This window comes from Spermophilus citellus (assembly GCF_964194105.1).
Source record: "Spermophilus citellus genome assembly, chromosome: 9".
NCBI lineage: Eukaryota > Metazoa > Chordata > Mammalia > Rodentia > Sciuridae > Spermophilus > Spermophilus citellus.
Window position 1 is genome coordinate 110,175,719 of NC_138191.1, and position 18,566 is coordinate 110,194,284.

Consider the following 18,566-nt stretch of genomic DNA (forward strand, 5'->3'; position numbering starts at 1 on the left):
GTTCGATCCTCAGCACCACATAAAAATAAAGATGTTGTGTCCACCGAAAACTGAAAAATAAATATTAAAAAATTCTCTCTCTCTCTCTCTCCTCTTTTTTTTTAAAGAGAGAGTGAGAGAGGAGAGAGAGAGAGAGAGAGAGAGAGAGAGAGAGAGAGAGAGAGAGAGAGAGAGAATTTTTAATATTTATTTTTAGTTCTCGGCAGACACAATATCTTTGTTGGTATGTGGTGCTGAGGATCGAACCCGGGCCGAAAGCATGCCAGGCGAGCGCGCTACCGCTTGAGCCACATCCCCAGCCCCTCTCCTCTATCTTAAAAAAAAAAATTATTTAGTCTTTCTCCCCCTCTCCCCCTCCTCTGTCTTTGTGTGTGTGTGTGTGTGTGTGTGTGTGTGTGTGTGTGTGTGTGGTGTTGGGGATTGAACCCAGGGCCTTGTGTATGTAAGACAAGCACTTTACCAACTGAGCTACAAACCCAGCCCTCTCCTCTTAAAGTCTGTGTTACTTTCAGAAGTATTTAACCGAAGAGAAATGAGGTACAGAACAGTCCTAACACCACAAATTAACTCCTAATCCATATCACTGGCATTTGTTTAATGCAGTCCAAGGGAATCTCCTCTGTCTTACTAGGAATTAAAGCCAAGACTTCTCATCACAGATTCACACTCTTTAAGATCTGCAGTCTTTCTGGGTTATTCATGAAACACTCTAGGCCCTCTTCCTTTTTATCCCAGTGGAAACCATTGCCCTTTTGATAAACCATAACCTCAGTTCACTTACTTATTCAAATAGATAGTGGAGAGACTATGGACATGGTCCATCTTCTCAACAAGCAAATTCAGTTCAGAACGCAAAGTAGGGACACTTGAACCAGATGGAGACTGATGGAGAAAGCTGTTGCATTTCATAGAAACAGCATCCAAGTCAGATCTAAGTTGCTGCAAATCCTCTTGGGTGTGCTGTAAGAAACAGGACACACAACAAAGATGGAGACAGAAATGAACAAAGAAGTTAGAAAGAAGTCCTTATTTTAATAGCAAAAATTAGAACTTGCCAAAATGCCCATAAATAGAATGGTTGAATAAACTATGAAACAGTTGTTTTTATATTCTTATAAAAAAATAAGGAAGGATGGGGCAGGCAGAAGGTTCCTAAAATGAGACAGATAAAAATCACTGAAGAGGGAGAAGAGGCAAGAACATGTACAAGGAATTTCTGAACATAGTATCTGGACTGTAGATATATCTTCAGGCTTGAAGGAAAAAGAACTATAAATAAATGCTGAACTCTAGTTTAATAGATTTGTTTATGCAGTAGTATGAGTTAGCAATCCTGAAACTATTATATGTAAATGAGAGAACTGAGCAATAAGTAAGTACATTTTGGGTAATACGAAGCAGGTTTTCAGTCTTGAAGAAGGGAGTTACACATTTGGAAAGAGATTAAAATAGGTCTTGTGCTAATGGTGTAGAATTGGATAAAGAGAGATACATACAAATCCATATTTGTGCATTTGTGCATATAATGTATGTATGGCACTGATCAATAAACATTGATTTATATGTGCTTTTTTACATATATGGGCATAAACATATATAACATATTTCCACATTCAAATGCACATATGTATTGGTAATACATCTGAACAGAGTGCTTGCCTAACCTATGTGAGGCACTGAATTTGATTCTCAATACCACATATCAATAAATAAAATAAAGGTCCATTGACAACTAAAAAAAATTGTTTTTAAAAAGAAAGAAAAAAGAAAATGCTCAAAGAATGAAGGGGGCATGATAAAAAGCCATCGGAGTCAGCTTTAAGGGGTTCCCATTGACTAAATTTGTTAAAATTTGAGCATCAAAAGAAATGTAAATAGGCTGGGTATGGTGGTACATGCTTATAAGTTCCCCAGCTGGAGAAAAATCCTAGCAACTCAGAGGCTGAGGCAGAAGAATCACAAGTTTGAGACCAGCTTCCAGTAACTTAGCAAGGCCCTGTCTCAAATGAAAAATAAGAAGGATTGGGGATACAGCTCAGTATTAAAATCCCCCTAGGTTCAATCCCCAGTATAGAAAAAAGGAAAAAGAAGAAAGTGATAGAAACAAATTACAGACTACTTAGTAAGAATCCATGAGTAGTGACTGACATTAATAAGTAACGAAAAAAGGAGGTAGGAGGGAAGGAGGAGAAAGTTCTTTCCTTTCAACAGAATGGAAAGTTCTTAAAGGAGTGACAGAATTAGAAAATCAGCTTTGGCAAGTTCTTGTGATACTAAGAACTGATTCAGTCAAGACTCACCAATTGATGCTACAACTAGTTGATCAAGGTTTGATGAAAAACAGAATATGCACACCACTTCAAAGTATCCACCCCATATACCCCCATAAGTATCCCCATAAGTTACTTAGTAATTACCAAGGGGAAAATACTAACAAGAGATCAAAGGTAGCGGCAATGGTAATGGGAAGAATTTACATCACAGGCCTCATGATATAATACACTTACTCGCCATGAACATAGTATCACTTCTGTGGTATTCCTGCAAAAAAATGTATAACCTAAGCCTAATCATAAGGAGGACTCAGATAAACACAATGGAAGGACAAATAGTCTATACATTTATTCTGCAGAATAAAAGGTTTGCACTCTTCAAAAATTTCCAGGTCATGGAAAGGTGATGAAAACCTGTTTCAAGCTAAAGAAATCTAAAGAGACTGAGCAACTAAATCCAAGTGTGATTCTGGATAAAATCTTGGGCAAAATATTCTTTTTGGAGGGAGAAGAAAACATGGGTTTTATTGGGTTACCTGAAATTTTATTGAGGTCTGAACTTGTAAAACAGTATTATATTAATGTCCATATTGTAATTTAATTTGCATGGTTATACAAGTGACTGCCCTTGTGTTTTGGAAATGCACACCCAAGTATCAAGGATAAAGAAGCACCATGTCTGGAATTTAATTTCAAGATAAAAAAAGAAGAAAAGAAGATTATTATGTATACATGCATAGAAGAAAATGGTAAAAATGAAGAAAAATGTTAATAGCTGGGGAATTTAGTTGAAGGCTATATGAGAATAAAACTTTTCTTTTTATCTGAAATCCAAAATGAAAAGCTTTTAAAAAAAAACCCAGGTCTATTAGAAATAGAGCTGAATATTGATCTTTATTTCTTAGCATTTTTCAGAAACAAATAGATTTGGGATGACTCCACGGGAAAGTAAAAAGCTTCCACATGAGGATTATAAGTTTATATGATATGTCTCATATAGACACATTACATCTTTCTCAGCAGTAAAAAAATCATATGGTTCTCTTATCCTCCTCTTCAAGGTTAGGAATAACTGAGAAAGGTAAGAAAAATCACTCCTTATTAGCCATTTCCTGCCATTCCCTTTAAGCTTCAAATTCATAGTTTTCACAGAGCTGTCTCATACCATTCCAAATAGAAATGTTCTAGTAATACTCTAAATTCCTGTAGCAACATTAGCTGGGAAATTGAGAAATGCACTAGTTAATAACTTAGGACATCTCTTTCTTTGAAGTCAGTAATTGTAACTCCATCCTTTTCTTCTTCTTTAGACTTACTTTTCTTTGCATGCTCAGAGGACTTAAAACAATTAATATTTGCTAATTTCAAGAATTCTATCATACATTCTTATAGCATTTTACTTTCCTAGCTCATTATATGCACTTACTACTTAACTTTCAAAAAAGCTGTTAAGCATACATTATTTTCATTTTATAAAAAGGAAGGATTCAAGTTAACTTTCCCAAAATCACTCAAGAGAGGGTGCATCAGAGACCACACTAGAATCTGAATTCTTTCCTTATATTTACTGACTCCTATGATTGACGGTAACCATGACATAGAAAGAAACATAGGCACACATGGGATAGAAGAGAGAGCAGCATCTCTACTAAGCAATTTAAAAATGTTATGTAGCCCACATGTAATACTTAGAACAATTTACTAGCCTATTTGTCTTCTCAAGTCTATATGAAACTAATCAAGTCAGCAATACAGTTGAGGCCAAAACCCTGCTTCTCCATAGGAAAAAGGCTGTAGGGAAGAATTCCTGAGTAGAACTGTTATGAATCTATGGACTTATTTCTTAGGATCTATACTCTTGCCACCCAATTCATTATGAAAGCATTTACTTTGCCCCAGTACTGACCTTTCTCCCCAGGCTTACCTCTTGCTCTGCAATCCTTAATGCAATGTCCTGCCGGGCATCTCTGTCAGTCCTAGAGCTGGCTGGAGACTGAATCCGTTTGACCAGCCTCTGTTCACACTCCTCCAAGCGTAGCCGGATATTCTTCAGCTCTGAGATGTATATCTTGGCCGCAGTCTCCTCTTTGTCCTCTGTGAATGCACAAGCATAGAAGACCACTGAGTCCCCCATGAGAGATCAAGAAACCTGAGAATACCACTGGCTCTGGCAGATCAGACATCCATTATTTATTCATTTTTGACAGTACTGGGGATTGAACCCAGGGCCTCACACATGCTAGGTAAATGCTCTACCACGGAGTTACACCCTCACAACTCTTTCCTAATTCTGTTTTGGGACAGGTTCTTGCTACATTGCCCAGGCAAGGCTTGAACTTGCAATCCTTCTTCCTCAGCCTCCCAAGTAGCTGGGATTGCAGGAATGCACCAGCATGCTCCCCTAAAGCAAAATCCTATTTAGGGAACTTTTAGCCTGATCCTAAAGTCCATGCATTATATTCTGATCTTTAAGAATCCGAATATGTTATATTCAGAAGGAAATGTGAGAAGTTGGTTAGCAAAAACAACCAAAATATCAGCTTTCACAATTTGATTTTGAAAATTCATCTCTATACGGTGTTCTCAATCTAATTTATACAAAGGGACCAGCAGCATCCTTCAGGGCTCTCATACCACCATTCTTCCCTCTTCCTAGCACACACACCATTCTCCATGGACTTCATCAGGTGCTGAAAATGGGTTTTACAAGCTTCTACTTCCTCTTCCAACCGTAAGCGATCAGCCACTGAGAAGAGTGCAGAGTCACGACTGTCCTGCAGAAAATCTTCATAGTGAGCCTGGAGGTTCTTCATAGTCTGGTGGCACTCTCCTGGTGCTAAGGACCGAAGCTAAAGAGAAGCAGCCAAAAGAACTTTCAACAGAGTGGGCACATAATACTTTCTCTCTTCTCCCTTTTTATTAAAGTCTAACATGTATACAAAACAGAGCACAAATCATAAACAGTTTGATTTACACAAACTGAATTCATCCATGTAACCAGCATTTAGATGAAGAAACAGAATATTACTAGTACCCCAGAAGCACCCCTTGTGCCCCACTGGACATATATAATAATTGTCTTGTCAGTTTACCACTTCATTTCATCAGGAAATCCCCAACCATTCAAACTGCTAATTCTAGTTCCTAAGACCCTAGGGTCACTAACATGAAATAGTATCTCTGATTCCACTTTACTCCATTCTGCTGAGGAGAAGTCTCCATTAATGAAAAAAACTCCTTTTGGAAAAAGGAATAGGATGTGGCCTGAGGCAACATTCACAATCACCTTTTCTAGGTTCCAGGTCTGTATAAGATCAAGGTCCTTCCGCAGATAGTTCCAGGAGATAAGGCTTTTGGTATTCACATGTAGCTGGTGCCAAAGGGCCATCACCTTCTGATAAGATTGTTCCACCCTAGAAACAACACAGAACCTGATTGTAGCTTCTGAAAAACTTGAGCTCTGCATTAGAGACCTCCTAAAGAAAAATGTGATTGGTTTAGAAGAGCTAAACTTATAAATTGGGCAGAGAAAGGCCAGAAATACTGACAACATAGGAATCTTTTATTTTTTCCCTCAGTACTGGCAAAGAACCCAGCACCTTGCACATGTTAGGAAAGTTCCCAACCACTGAGCTATAGCCCCAACCCTTTTTTAAAAGCTTTTCAGATTGGCCTTGAACTTGCAATCTTCCTATTGCAGCCTTCCAAGCAGTCTGGGATTATAGGTGTGCACTACCAGGTATGGAACAGGAATCTTTAGAATTATATTGAGATCTTCCATTTGGATTTTTTACAGTATTATTTAGCAGTCTCACAAATGTTATCTAAATGTAACACGATTACAAGAAGCTAAAGGGAAGAAATAAACAGGGAGAACAATAATAGAGAAAAGTATAGACCAAATGACCCATTTGGAATTGTTGAAAAATGATGACATCAATGCTTAAAAACTGATTTGCTATGTTCTACATATTTACAGAAGTGCTAAAATATTTTAAAAATAATAGCAACTTTAGAAGTTCATATAAAAGGAAACTGCAGAATGTGGGGCTTGAGGGTCTTTTTAAAAAAATTTTTTTAGTTGTTGATAGACCTTTATTTTATTTATTTATATGTGGTGCTGAAAAAAATCAAACCCAGTGCCTTACACATGATAAGCAATTGTGCTACTGCTAAGCCCCAGCCCCAGCCCCAGCCCCAAGGTTTTTTTGTTTTTGTTTTTGTTTTTTTAGGCACTCAATCTTAATTTCTAGAAGGCTTGCAAACAGATACAGACACACTTACACACAGTTACCTTGAATTTCATTAACCTGAGAAGAAAATGTAAGACAAATAATAGGATGGAAAACAAGAAGCTAACATCAGTTAAATGTGAGAAATAAGAGACACAAAATCCATTTTTCTGTCTTCCCCTTCTGCAAAAATCCCGCTGAAATTTCAGTCAAATTCAGGAAATCTTCAAAGAAGAATAAAAATACAAGGAAAAAAAGTTGAATACAGGAGAACATTAGAAAATCAGCTCAAAAGGTCCAATACTGATAAATGGGAGTTATTTTTGTTTTGTTTTGGTACCAGGGACTGAACGCAGAGGTGCTTAACCACTGAGCCATATCCCTAGCCCTTTTTTTGTATTTTATTTAGGACAGGGTCTCACTGAGTTGCTTAGGGCCTCACTAAGTTGCCCAGGCTGGCTTTGAACCCACTATCCTGTCACAGCCTCCCGAGTCACTAGGATTACAGGCATGTGCCACTGTGCCCAGCCAAATGGGAATTCTTGAATAGAGAAAATAAAAACAACAGAGAATGAAATAATTAAAGAAATAGAGAAAAACTTCCAAGATCTGAACGAAAAATTTCTCGTTTATGTTCATTATGTTCATTAGAATGTGAAGAGGCTAACCCACAGATTAGAAACAAACTTTTTGTTTTCTTCTCTTTTTTCAGTTTTTATTTTATTTTGAGATAGGGTTTGACTAAATTGCCCAGGCTGGGCTTAAACTCAAGATCTTCTTGCCTTTGAGTAGCCGGGATTATAAATACAGGCCAGCACATTCAGCTTTTCACAGATTAGAAACAAAGAGTCTAAAGTTTTCCCAGAAAATAAAGATTTCATTTGAAATATAGAGATATCAAACTATCCTGCATCATAATGATGATAGAGTATATTATCATATGCATTTGTCAAAACTAGTAATTCTGCCGCTCACTACAAAAAATGAACTTCACTATTATGTAAACCTTTAAAAAGGGTGGGAGTTATAAAAAAGGAAAATGGCTCTGTACATCTCAGCCAGAATCCCTGGAGCATAACAAACAAATAAACAACAACAACAAAAACCAGTAAGGCAATGTCTTCAAAGTTCAGAGTGAAAATAATTTCCAAAACAATTATATATATGACCAATAACTATTAAGGGAGAAGAAAGGCAATTTCAGATATGAGAGGTCTCAAAAAATTTACCTCCCATGCAATCTTTTTCAGTTAGCTTCTAGAAAATGTACTTCACTAAAATGGGCACTGAACTAGTACATTAAGACCTGGAATCTAGGAATCAGTGATCTAACACAGAAAGGTGAATGAAGTGAATCCTCAAGTGAAGGTGAAGTGAAATGCTAGAGGCAATTCTGAATCAGGCCTATAGAACATGTGCAGACTGGGAAAGGAAGATGTTTCTAAGAAAAGATAAAAATGGGGGCTGGGGTTGTGGCTCAGCAATAGAGCATTCGCCTATCAAGTGCGAAGCACTGGGATGGATCCTTAGTATCACATAAAAAATAAATGAATAAAATAAAGGTTAAAAAAATTAAATTAAATTGGGCTGGGGATGTGGCTCAAGCTGTAGTGCGCTCGCCTGACATGCGTGCGGCCCGGGTTCGATCCTCAACACCACATACAAACAAAGATGTTGTGTCCGCCGAAAACTAAAAAATAAATATTAAAAAATTCTCTCTCTCTCTCTCTCTAAAAAAAAAAATAAAAAAAGAGAAAAATGAAAATGCCTGTGGTGTTTGGCCATATTAAAGGCCTTTTGCAATAAAAGGGAAGGCTTTGAAGAAAACCATAATATGCAAATGGACAAGTAAACAAACTAAAAAAGTTGATTACCTTCCTCAAGAAAACATAAACAATTTATTCACACACACACACACACACACACACACACACACACATATATATATATATATATACACACACACACTTACCTAGTCATTCATTCTTTCATTCAACAACCATTTACTGAGTACCTACTTTGTGCCAAAAATGATTCTCTAGATGTTAAAGATACAGAGGTAAATAAAACAAAAACTTCTAATAAGAGAGAGGCAATAACACATACATAATCTCCTAGGCAGTAAAGAACATTAAAGATGAATAAAAGACAAAATGAAAATGGGGACAGCAGTGACAAGGGCAATAAGATTAACCAAATGAAATAAGGGAGGGAATCATGTAAACATGTGGAGGAAGGAAGAAGTGCAAAGGTCCTGAGGCAAGACTATGCTTTCTGTGTTTGAGAAACAGAGCTCAGCAGAATGACCACAGCTGAGTACAAGCAAGGCTCAAGACAGGGGATAAGTTCAGAGAGGTGAGGCAGGACTGCTTCACAAAAGCCCCCTAGAGAACTCTATAGCTCCTAATTACATCTATAAGACAAGGAAAGGGGAAGTATATTTGCATGTGAGTATAGAGAAAGCTAAATGTTAATTTTCTAGAGTAAGAAGTTAATAGAAATTTCCAAAGTTGAAAAAAATCAGGAAATAGCAGGGAAAAATAATCACATTATTCAGAAATTTGGAGTTAAAACAGAAAAATCTGCCAAAAGAATTTAAAATAGTTGACTCTGCAAAGTGCAATTCTGGAAGCGGGGGTTATCACTAGTTTTTGTTGTTGTTTGCTTAAGAGATGGGGGTCTTGCTTGCTATGCTGCCCAAACCAGAATCAAACTCTTCACTTCAAGTGATCCCCCCACTTCAGCCCCCAAGTAGCTGGAACTACAGGGGTACCCAGTAGTTTTTATTATAATAAGCTATATAGTATAATCCAACTTTCTAAACTATATACATATATTACTTTCATAGAACATAAATTTGCTGTCATTGAGAAAATCAGCTCTCTTAGATTAAGCTGTTTATAACCAAGAATTCTTTTAAAAGGAAATATCACTGAATATACTTCAACTGAGCAAAAAGGATTTATTGAAGATCTACTGTGGCTGCAATGTGAGACTTGATATTCCTAACAGGAGGTCTTTACTAGAAGAACCTTTACAATTTGGTTGTTCTGTTCAAGATCACAAACATGAGTTCATCCTTACATCAGTTCAGCTAGGTCAAAGAGCTGAGGTGGTGGCATTGAGTAGCAGCTGAGCACAGTTACCTGCTGGCCATCTCAATGGCATCCTTATTGGGTGGGGGTATGAGGAAGCAGACTGAGGGCACCATCGCCTCATTCCCCGTGGGGCTGATCACCTTCCATTTGGTCCGCTGAGAATTATCTTCAAGCACACACTCATCATTCTTACAAATAGTGATCTGAGAGACAAAGTCACAAGTTATTGCTAGTGAAGAAACCAAAGGCCCATTATTACCTGCTATCTGATTCCAAGGCTATGAAATCCTTAAGAAGAAAAATCTGCTTAAAAACTGCTTTCACTTAGGGGTCCTGATTATATAAATCCACAACTCAACAAATACATCAAGGAAACAAATGTTTATCAAATGCCTATTATATGTCAAGTAATAGAGTATGATGGTTATAAGGAGTCTATAAGACTCTCAAGAGTAATCTCTGTACTAAACACCATTCAAGTAGAAATTAATTGAACATGAATAATCACAACTTGCTTTGAGATACTTCCTTCTCTTCCTTTCCTATCATTCTACTCTGACTCCTGAAAATATTTTAGCATTGTGGAATTATCAAGTCTATCTCTTGAGAGAAAAGTAATCAACATTATTATCCCTATTTTAGAGACAGAAATGCTGTGACACTGAAAAATGCAGTCCTACTCTTTTATTCATTCTTTCTTTTGTATAACTACGAGTGCCTGCTGAGATAAAGTAACACAATGGTAAGCAGACAAACATGCTTTGTATTCCACACACTCTGGTATAGTAGAAAGTAACAATATTATCTGATAAATACGGTTTACGCAGGAACAGTGCAGAGGACATGGCCCAGTCTTGACTAGAGAGGTAATGTACAAAATAAGGATGCTGATATGACAACCAAAGTGAAAGAAACTCAGTAGCAGCAGGGACAGAAAGATGTGTACTTAGGAGATATTTACAACTTAATATTGATTTGGTTGTCCTACTATCTGTGGGAATAACTCCCAGGTATCACAAAGTCCCACTTCTGTCAATTCTCTGGCAACCAGATCGATGATGGTACCAATCACCAAGGGTCGTAACAGATTAAGATTGTGGAGTTGAGGTCTATTTTTTTTTTTTGGGGGGGGGGTGATGGGGATTTGAGCATATTTAAATTCTAATTTTAACATTTCAATATCTTGATGTCTCCCTATAATCATAATCCTAACTAAAGAGTTCCCTTCTCTCCTTCCCTCTGGGCCCTAGAGGTAAACTTTCCATCCCTTCACCTCAATCTGCCGATAGTCACAGATGGCCTTCACAGAAATGGTGCTCTTTAGCACATGGTCTGGACTGCGTGGCTTTAGCTGAACAATGGTTTTTGATCTTCCAACAAGACTGGCAACCGAGCTCTTGGACTGGATAAGCTGCTCCTTTTCATCCTACAAAATGAGAAGAAAATCAAAAGGACATTATTGTTGCTACTTAGGGTCACTAAGACAATAATGAAAACTCACTGCTCCACTCCCTAAGAGAATGTCATTTCTCAGTTAAGTAGGGATCCTTGGTGGAGCCATCTTAGATAAAGATTTAGACAAAGATAAAGAAAAAAGAAAATAATGTTTCTGTCTTTTATCAAGTACTTCTATACTCTAAATGGTAGCTTTCTCCCTGTACCCTTTTCAATGACCCCAAAGCCACATGCAAAAAAAAAAAAAAACAAAACAAAAACAAAAATAAATTTCCTGCTGCCAAAATAAGGCTAAATAGCTAATAAAGGATTCCCCTAAATACAGTTCAGAAAGTGCAGAAGTTAAAAACAATAATAATAAGAACCATATAATTATTATTATTCATTTTCTCATCAGTAGAAACCAGTTCTTCCCTTTTTTGCTTAGGAGAAGATAGTTGAGCTATTTAAAATTTTTAATTTAAATTTAAATTTTTAATTTAAAATATTTCTATCTCCCAAGCTCTACTTCAAGTATTTCCTTTTTTCAAATTGAATTAAGCTTTCTAGAGAAAGATCTTAGTTCTTGAACCAACAAATAAATACTGTTGGTAAAAGCATTATGATAAATGATTTAGGGTTTACCTTTTAGTATCTTGCCATGCTATATTCATGTAAATCTGACTGGTTTGAATGAAGTATCATGCAAAGTTGAAAGTCAAATCTCTGCAAATCCAATTATCTTAAAAGCTAATGAACTTCTTGTCAACAAAATTGGTAGTAATCTACGACCAATTCCATTAGAGAGTAAATGATAACCTTTATCTATTAAGCAGGATGTTTCAAGCCCATTGTGAGGCATAAAAGTCCCCAAAAGAGGGCTTTCTTAGGATGGATATACATGTGATGAAAGAGTTAATAATGTTAAGAAATGTCATTTAAGAATTAAGAATATGCATGTAAAGAAAAAGAAATGCTTAAACAAACTACCTGTGCCTGTCCCCGGGAGCATGATTGGAAGAAATACAACTTTAACTTATTAGTTAAGAAAGAGGAATGGAATACATCAGGGAGACAGCCATACTTCCATACTTGAGAGCTGGTCTACCCATTCCAGTTTCCTTGCAATAAAGATGTCAATTTCTGTCTAACCCACAGCCAAACATCTCAAGCTCCAGAGATCAAGTGCTCAGCGTGGTAAAAGTTCTGAAAAGAACCAGAAGCCAGGACAGATGCTCCCGAACCTGACGGACAAGCTGAGGAGCAGACCCAGGTGACTCCATGCCCCGATGACGCCGCCAACCCGATGCCCCTGACCTGGAGAGGAGGGAACAGAGCAGCGACCCTCGAGAAGAGAAGATATGACAATTGCAGAGGAGTTACCCTATGACAGGAAGGTACTCTGTGGAAGGGAGGACATAATAGCCAGGGATTATATTCCTCCTTCATAACTGGAGTACCTCTGAGAAACATTTTTTAAAACAACCGAAAAGTCAGGCTTTTCTCCTTCATTCCAGATTAATTAAATTAACATTCTATTGCCCTAGTGAAGCACTGAATGTAAAGGTTTACTACTATATTTGAAAGCATTTTTTTAAAAATTTGGACTGGGGAGGTAGCTTAGTGGTAAAATGCTTACCTAGCATGCACAAGGCCCTGAGATCAAACCTCAGTATCACCACCAAGCAAAACAAAACAAAACAAAACAAAACTCAACTAATGTTCACAAACACCCAAATCTCACCCACAGAAACAAAACAAAAAACTAATTTGGGTTATTCTAGTTCTCTCATTTAGAATTTTTCTACTGAAATGTGAGAATCCTTTAGCTTCTCACATAGGAAAAGTGATTTCCTTATTGAATATACACTTCTACTATTTTAATTTGAAATGTAATTTGAGCCCTGTCTTGCCTTCTATGTAATGCATTCAGTAAATATAAGTAGTTCTGCTACTGATTTTATAACCAGTTCTCCTGAAGGAATAATTCATTGGAAAAAAATGAATATAAAATTGACTTAGATTAAATACTAAATCTAAAACTATTTCTTAAAAGTTAATATTGCTACATAAATAAATCGGACAAATACTGCATACATCTAAATGAGATTTTAACTTTTGTCTTATTTAAAAGCAATTTTCTAACACCTCATCATTACCAAAAGAAATTATCCAAGGAGAAAAATTTGATTCAAGTCTATTTCTTCCCCCACTCCAACTTTTTTTTTTTTAATTCCTGTTTATGTAAGAAGAGTAAAAACAAATTTGAGCCAGGTGCAGTAGTGCATGCCTGTAATCCCAGCTACTCAGAAGGCTGAGACAGAGGACTGCAAGTTCAAGGTCAGCCTAGGTAACTTAGTCGGACCCTGTTTCAGTGGTACAGTGCCCCAAGTTCAATTCCCAGTACAAAAACAAAAACAAAAGCAAAAAAACTCACACCAAATTTGATACCTGCTAATACCCTTCAAACCTGCTACCTATGCTCTGTATTTCATCCTTGGTTCTATCTATTGCATTAAAACAGAAACAATGCAAACAAAATATGAAGAGCCCTGAGTGGCTCAAGGGAGGTAACTAGGCCTTCACATTAGTGAGTACCCAAAGAAATCTCATTAGTAACTTCTTTAAGGAAACAAAAGTAAAAGAGACAGAACAAAATTGATTAAACTCTCTTTGAATGTGAGCCAAACTGTATAACAAGAATGACTCACTGCCCTGGAGCTTTCAAGGATATAAACAGCAACAGCTGATATAGTTTACTTGGTTTCTCAGAGTAACCATCCCCACTGAGACAACACCCACCATGGAGTCCTGGAGTAAGTCCTCAAGGCGGGATAAACTGGTGTTGTGGTCACAGGAATATTTTCGTTTGATGGAGTCTTGGAGGTTCCTCAAGAATGACTCCAGGTCTCGGGCATCACTGAAGAACTGTGGGAACATAAGAGAGTGGCAGCTTATGCTCAGAACACCAGAATACCGAGATATTAACTGAGGAAAAAATCCTACTGGGCCAAGCTTAGCAAAGTTGATTACACTCTACTGGACTAGGGATAGTTCATAACAGAGGCCACAGAAATACAAATAGGAAGGCATAAAAAAAATGTCAGTAAAATGTTGGTGATGACAGCCATAAAACCAACTAAACTCTATAGAAAATTAGCCTGTTTCACCATCAGAAATCACTGCTCTTTCCTCTTGACTTCTGACTAGTGACAGCACTTGGCTGTGAGGTCTATTCCATGAAAAGCTTATAGGTTAAATGAATCAGTGTTTCAATTCATTGATATGACTACAAAATGGTCAAAGAGATGACTTAGAATAAAAACAGAGATAACAGCTTATTTCCTCTTCTACCCTTTCATGAAAACAAGCAGTGTATTCTTTTATGTTGTGACAGACTATAGGTTGGAGGGATGGTCCTAATATTTTACAACTCCCCTCTTTCTCATCAAGAAGTGAAATCTGTCTCCTTCCCTTGAAGCTGGGGCATCTCATGTGACTTGCTTTGACAATGGCACATCAATACATCTAACAGCAGCAGAAAAAAGTACTTGTGCACAGGATTTGCTTTTTCTTGCTGCTTGAAGAACAGATACTTTGTGAAGGCTACTGGATGATAAGGACACACGGCCTTGTACCCTGTCACCCAAGCCATGTGTCAGATTCATGAGTGATGCCATTGGAATCAACCAGTTGCCTGCCCACCTGGGGGCTGTACACAGCTATGCATAGGACAGGCAAGACGAGAGCCACTCAGCTGAGCCAGCCCAAAATGAGCTAACTAAATGATTGCTGTTTTAAGAAACTAAGTTTTTTGGAGGTAGTTTACACAGTAAAAGCTATTTGATATAGAGGTACTTTTAACTTCAACTTTACCACAGGTATGCACACACATACCGAGTCCACCATACCTGAAAGTAAGCTGCATTCTCTTTCACATGCTGCTCAACACACAGGCATAGCTGCCTCATCCACTGCAACTGAGACTGAACAGCAGCACTATATGCCTGCAAGGACCAAGCACAGAGACAGAAGGGCATGAGTTTGGCAGGCTCGATATATATATATGTGTGTGTGTGTGATGCTCCTTCCAAATAAAACTCTGCTGATGATAGAGAAGTCAAGAGAAGAGGCATGGAGATACTTGACTGGCATCTGCTCAAAGCTTCCCATGAGAAAGAGACTTGCCTTTTATCCAACAGGATTATGTGAAAAGGGATCACAAAGAAAAGGCCTTTTCCAGGGCTGGGGATGTGGCTCAAGTGGTAGCGCATTTGCCCAGCATGCGTGAGGCACTGGGTTCTATTCTCAGTACCACATAAAGATAAAATAAAGATACTGTGTCCACCTAAAACTAAAAAATATTTTGAAAAAAAGAGAAGAAAAGAAAAGGACTCTTCCAAATTAAGTCACAACTAAATGAACTGACCAGCAAAACCTAGGTACACATAAATCTCTCCTGGATTCTTCAACTGCTTCTCTTCTAAGACAAAGACACGGGTGGGTAGGGGCAAAAGGGGGCAAAAGGACAGTCAGTAAAGGTAATGAATTTTACTTCTTCAAATAAAATTGAATATATCTGGACAGTTATCTGAAGAAATATAATCTGAGTCACTTTCCCCCATACAGTCAGGAGTCAATGTCTCTTATAATGTTTCTCTTATTATTCTTCTTAGACCATCAAAACTGTTTGCAGGCTTTTGTGGACTATAAACAGCATGGAATGAAAAGGGAAATAATCCAAAACAAATGATCCCCGATACTCCCTCCAAAATATACCCACCAATTTGAATATTTGAATATTTTTTATAACAACAACTTCTGAATGTTTGACCGTCACACATTTTCAAGTCTCATACCTCCACAGTCTGCTTAGCTGGATGGTTCTCAAGTGACAGCAGTTCTGCTGTATCTTGTAGAGACCGAAACACATCCTGTTTCTCCTCCAGTTCCATTGTTAACTCCTGAAAATTGAATTCAGTTTTTTAATAAGCTCTACTAAGGGAGAGGGTAGGAATAAAAAAGAAAAGTGTCCTCTGCCCTACTTTGAATCTAAAACACAGGATTGGTGCCAAAATGACACGTATAAACAGCACATGCAAAAGGATTTCAGAAAAGGGCCAAAAGACTAGAATCAGTGGGTGGGTGGGGGCAAAAGGGGGCAAAAGGACAGTCAGTAAAGGTAATAAATTTTATTATTTATTACCTTTAAGGACATGAGACCTGAGCCAGATCTGAGTAAAGTAGGAGAACACAATGGAGTGTTCAAGTCGGCCCCACACTAGAACAGGACACACAGCAGAGCAATATCACTGACCAACTGGCTTTGTTAGCCTACAAGGCCCTTCTGACACTAAATTCTACTAATACTACAGGACTCAGTTTAAACACCAGCTCACTTCTTTCTCCCTGATGCTTCTGGAGCACTTCTTACACGTCTACCTTAGCTTAATTTCAGTTCTCCCACAACACCCATTCTTTCCTCTTCACTTCAGAGGACTCCCTTGTTCTTCTCTACATAGGAGAAGCTCACGTTTTTTTAAGAATCCTAACTTAATGGGATTCAAGTAATTAAAGTGAGTGCTAGCAAAAAAGCTTCCTATTTGCATAATTCAAAATCTTTTAAAATCCTGTGTATGAAAATACTGATAGTAGCAAAAAAATAACCCTACTTACTACATTTTCCATTGAAAAAAAATAAAAAGCATTGTCTCACATGTTCAATGTTGAATTTTCTTGCCCATTTTACAAAGTAAGAGATTAAGACCAAAGTGTTATTAGAAGAATTAATAAAAAGAATTCAGAAATTTGTGGGAAGCCAAGAGTATATCCCAATTAAATAATACTAAGCCCTTTACAAAGTGCTTTGCCTAGATTAGCTTATTAATAAGTCTTACTCAACCTTTTATATAACCCTTTGAAGTGGCTTTTATCCCATTTTACAAAAGTCCAGAGAGATTAAATGATTTGCCCAAGGTCATAGAGCTAGTTAGTGGAGAAATAAGAATTTGAATTTAGCTCTGCATCACTCCAAAGCCTATAATTTTACTACAAAACTGTATTGTTTTGGAAATGACCCAACTTGTGTTACTGCTGCTCAATTCATCCAAGATTCAGCCTTCTTAAATAGTTCTCAATAAATTAATCTGGAGCTCCATTGCTCCTCTCTCCACATATATTTCTCACATGCATGGATGCATTGAGCAGGGTCCTATTTCCCTCTGTCAGAGTGCAGCTCCAGAAAACCAGGCTCTTTGCAGACTAGCCCCAAGTGTCCTCCTGCTGTTGTTAAATAAGCATGACAGGGCTGCTGTGTTAGACTCACAGAGAAGTAATTTTTCTTTGCTGAGATATTGGGATTGTTGTCACTCCAGTCATATGCTAATTCTTCCTCCTCCTTCTCATTCAACCAGATCAGCTCAGCTGTAGCTCTAGAGACAAATTTATGCAAGCTCTGAAGGTGTCTCATCCGGAAGCTAGAAGTTTCCTAGACAAAGTAAAGGTTATCAGGTTAGACCCAGAGCTTCCACATCGGTAGAAGCCGGCCTGTTTTTGCAGAGGATCACAGGGCTTTGCTTATGTCTGGCAAATACTCTACCACTAAGCCACATCCTCAGACCAGAGACTGCTTTTTAATTACTGGTTTATTCTCCATGAATTCAAGTTTTACAAATTTGGTATAAGACTCCCTTAGCCACTGTCAATCTTAGGCAGAAGATAGAACTCATAAGGCCTTTATAGAAGCTTCCAGGATAAAGAATGATCCTGGGCCTGTCCTATTCTGGAACATCTTAATAGGCATGAAAAACACCAGATAGGAGAGGATTCCCTTTTCTACCAATGTCAAACTTCTAATTTTTTTTTTTTAATCTCCAAGCATATATGGCCACTGCTTTGATGAGACACAGGTTCTACCTACTTAAAAATTTTTAAAGCAGTGGTTTCTGACCCATTCAGAAAATGGAGAAAATGTTATAATACATATAAACAATCACAGAGTAAATGATATAACCTAATAAACAGAAAACTTAAACAGGTCCAAACCACATACTTTCTAATTAGGGAAGAGAGTTGTTTGGCTGTAACCAGATTCTCCATACACTGACCCTAAGTTAGTCAGTCAAAACTCACCTTTAATTTACAATATTGTGTCTCCAGTTTTCCAAGAGTTTCAACATAGCTGGTATGGAAATTCTGGGACATCTTTCCCTGATAAGAAAGGAATGAAAGAAAAAGATGTTAGAGAAAGAATCAGTAAACTATGTGATGATTTCAACTAAGTAAATAATAAGTCTGTGTAGAGATAAGAACTCAATACTCTGTGAACATGAAAGCTTCAACAATGAATCTCTGGGTGACATGTTATAGCTTGGAGTTGCACTTATGGGCAAGAGCTTTGTAGGTAACACCTCATAATCCTGTGTTTCCAGCAATTTGGGGAGGTCTCTAAGCAAAACCTCTGTAAAATCATTCCCAAACTACAAAATTGCTTTTTTTCAAGGGGAGAGTGGAAATAAAAAAGAGAAGAA

General features: G+C 37.5%; 1 protein-coding gene across 17 annotated transcripts in view; it reads right to left on the reverse strand.

The window, feature by feature from the left end:
* The window catches only part of MACF1 (microtubule actin crosslinking factor 1), a gene marked incomplete at its 5' end in the record, with an annotated part of 350,743 nt that overhangs the window by 158,814 nt on the left and 173,363 nt on the right, over nt 1-18,566 (reverse strand). For all 17 annotated transcript variants that reach the window (XR_014023452.1, XR_014023453.1, XM_081305387.1 and 14 more), the window contains 11 exons: nt 782-960; nt 4,198-4,367; nt 4,939-5,122; nt 5,560-5,686; nt 9,652-9,806; nt 10,877-11,029; nt 13,840-13,965; nt 14,949-15,044; nt 15,897-16,001; nt 17,363-17,524; nt 18,169-18,246. Coding sequence is in view for 15 of the 17 variants with exons in the window: in XM_081305387.1 (XP_081161513.1) it covers nt 782-960; nt 4,198-4,367; nt 4,939-5,122; nt 5,560-5,686; nt 9,652-9,806; nt 10,877-11,029; nt 13,840-13,965; nt 14,949-15,044; nt 15,897-16,001; nt 17,363-17,524; nt 18,169-18,246 (1,535 nt within the window). The remainder of the gene's footprint in view (nt 1-781; nt 961-4,197; nt 4,368-4,938; nt 5,123-5,559; nt 5,687-9,651; nt 9,807-10,876; nt 11,030-13,839; nt 13,966-14,948; nt 15,045-15,896; nt 16,002-17,362; nt 17,525-18,168; nt 18,247-18,566) is intronic.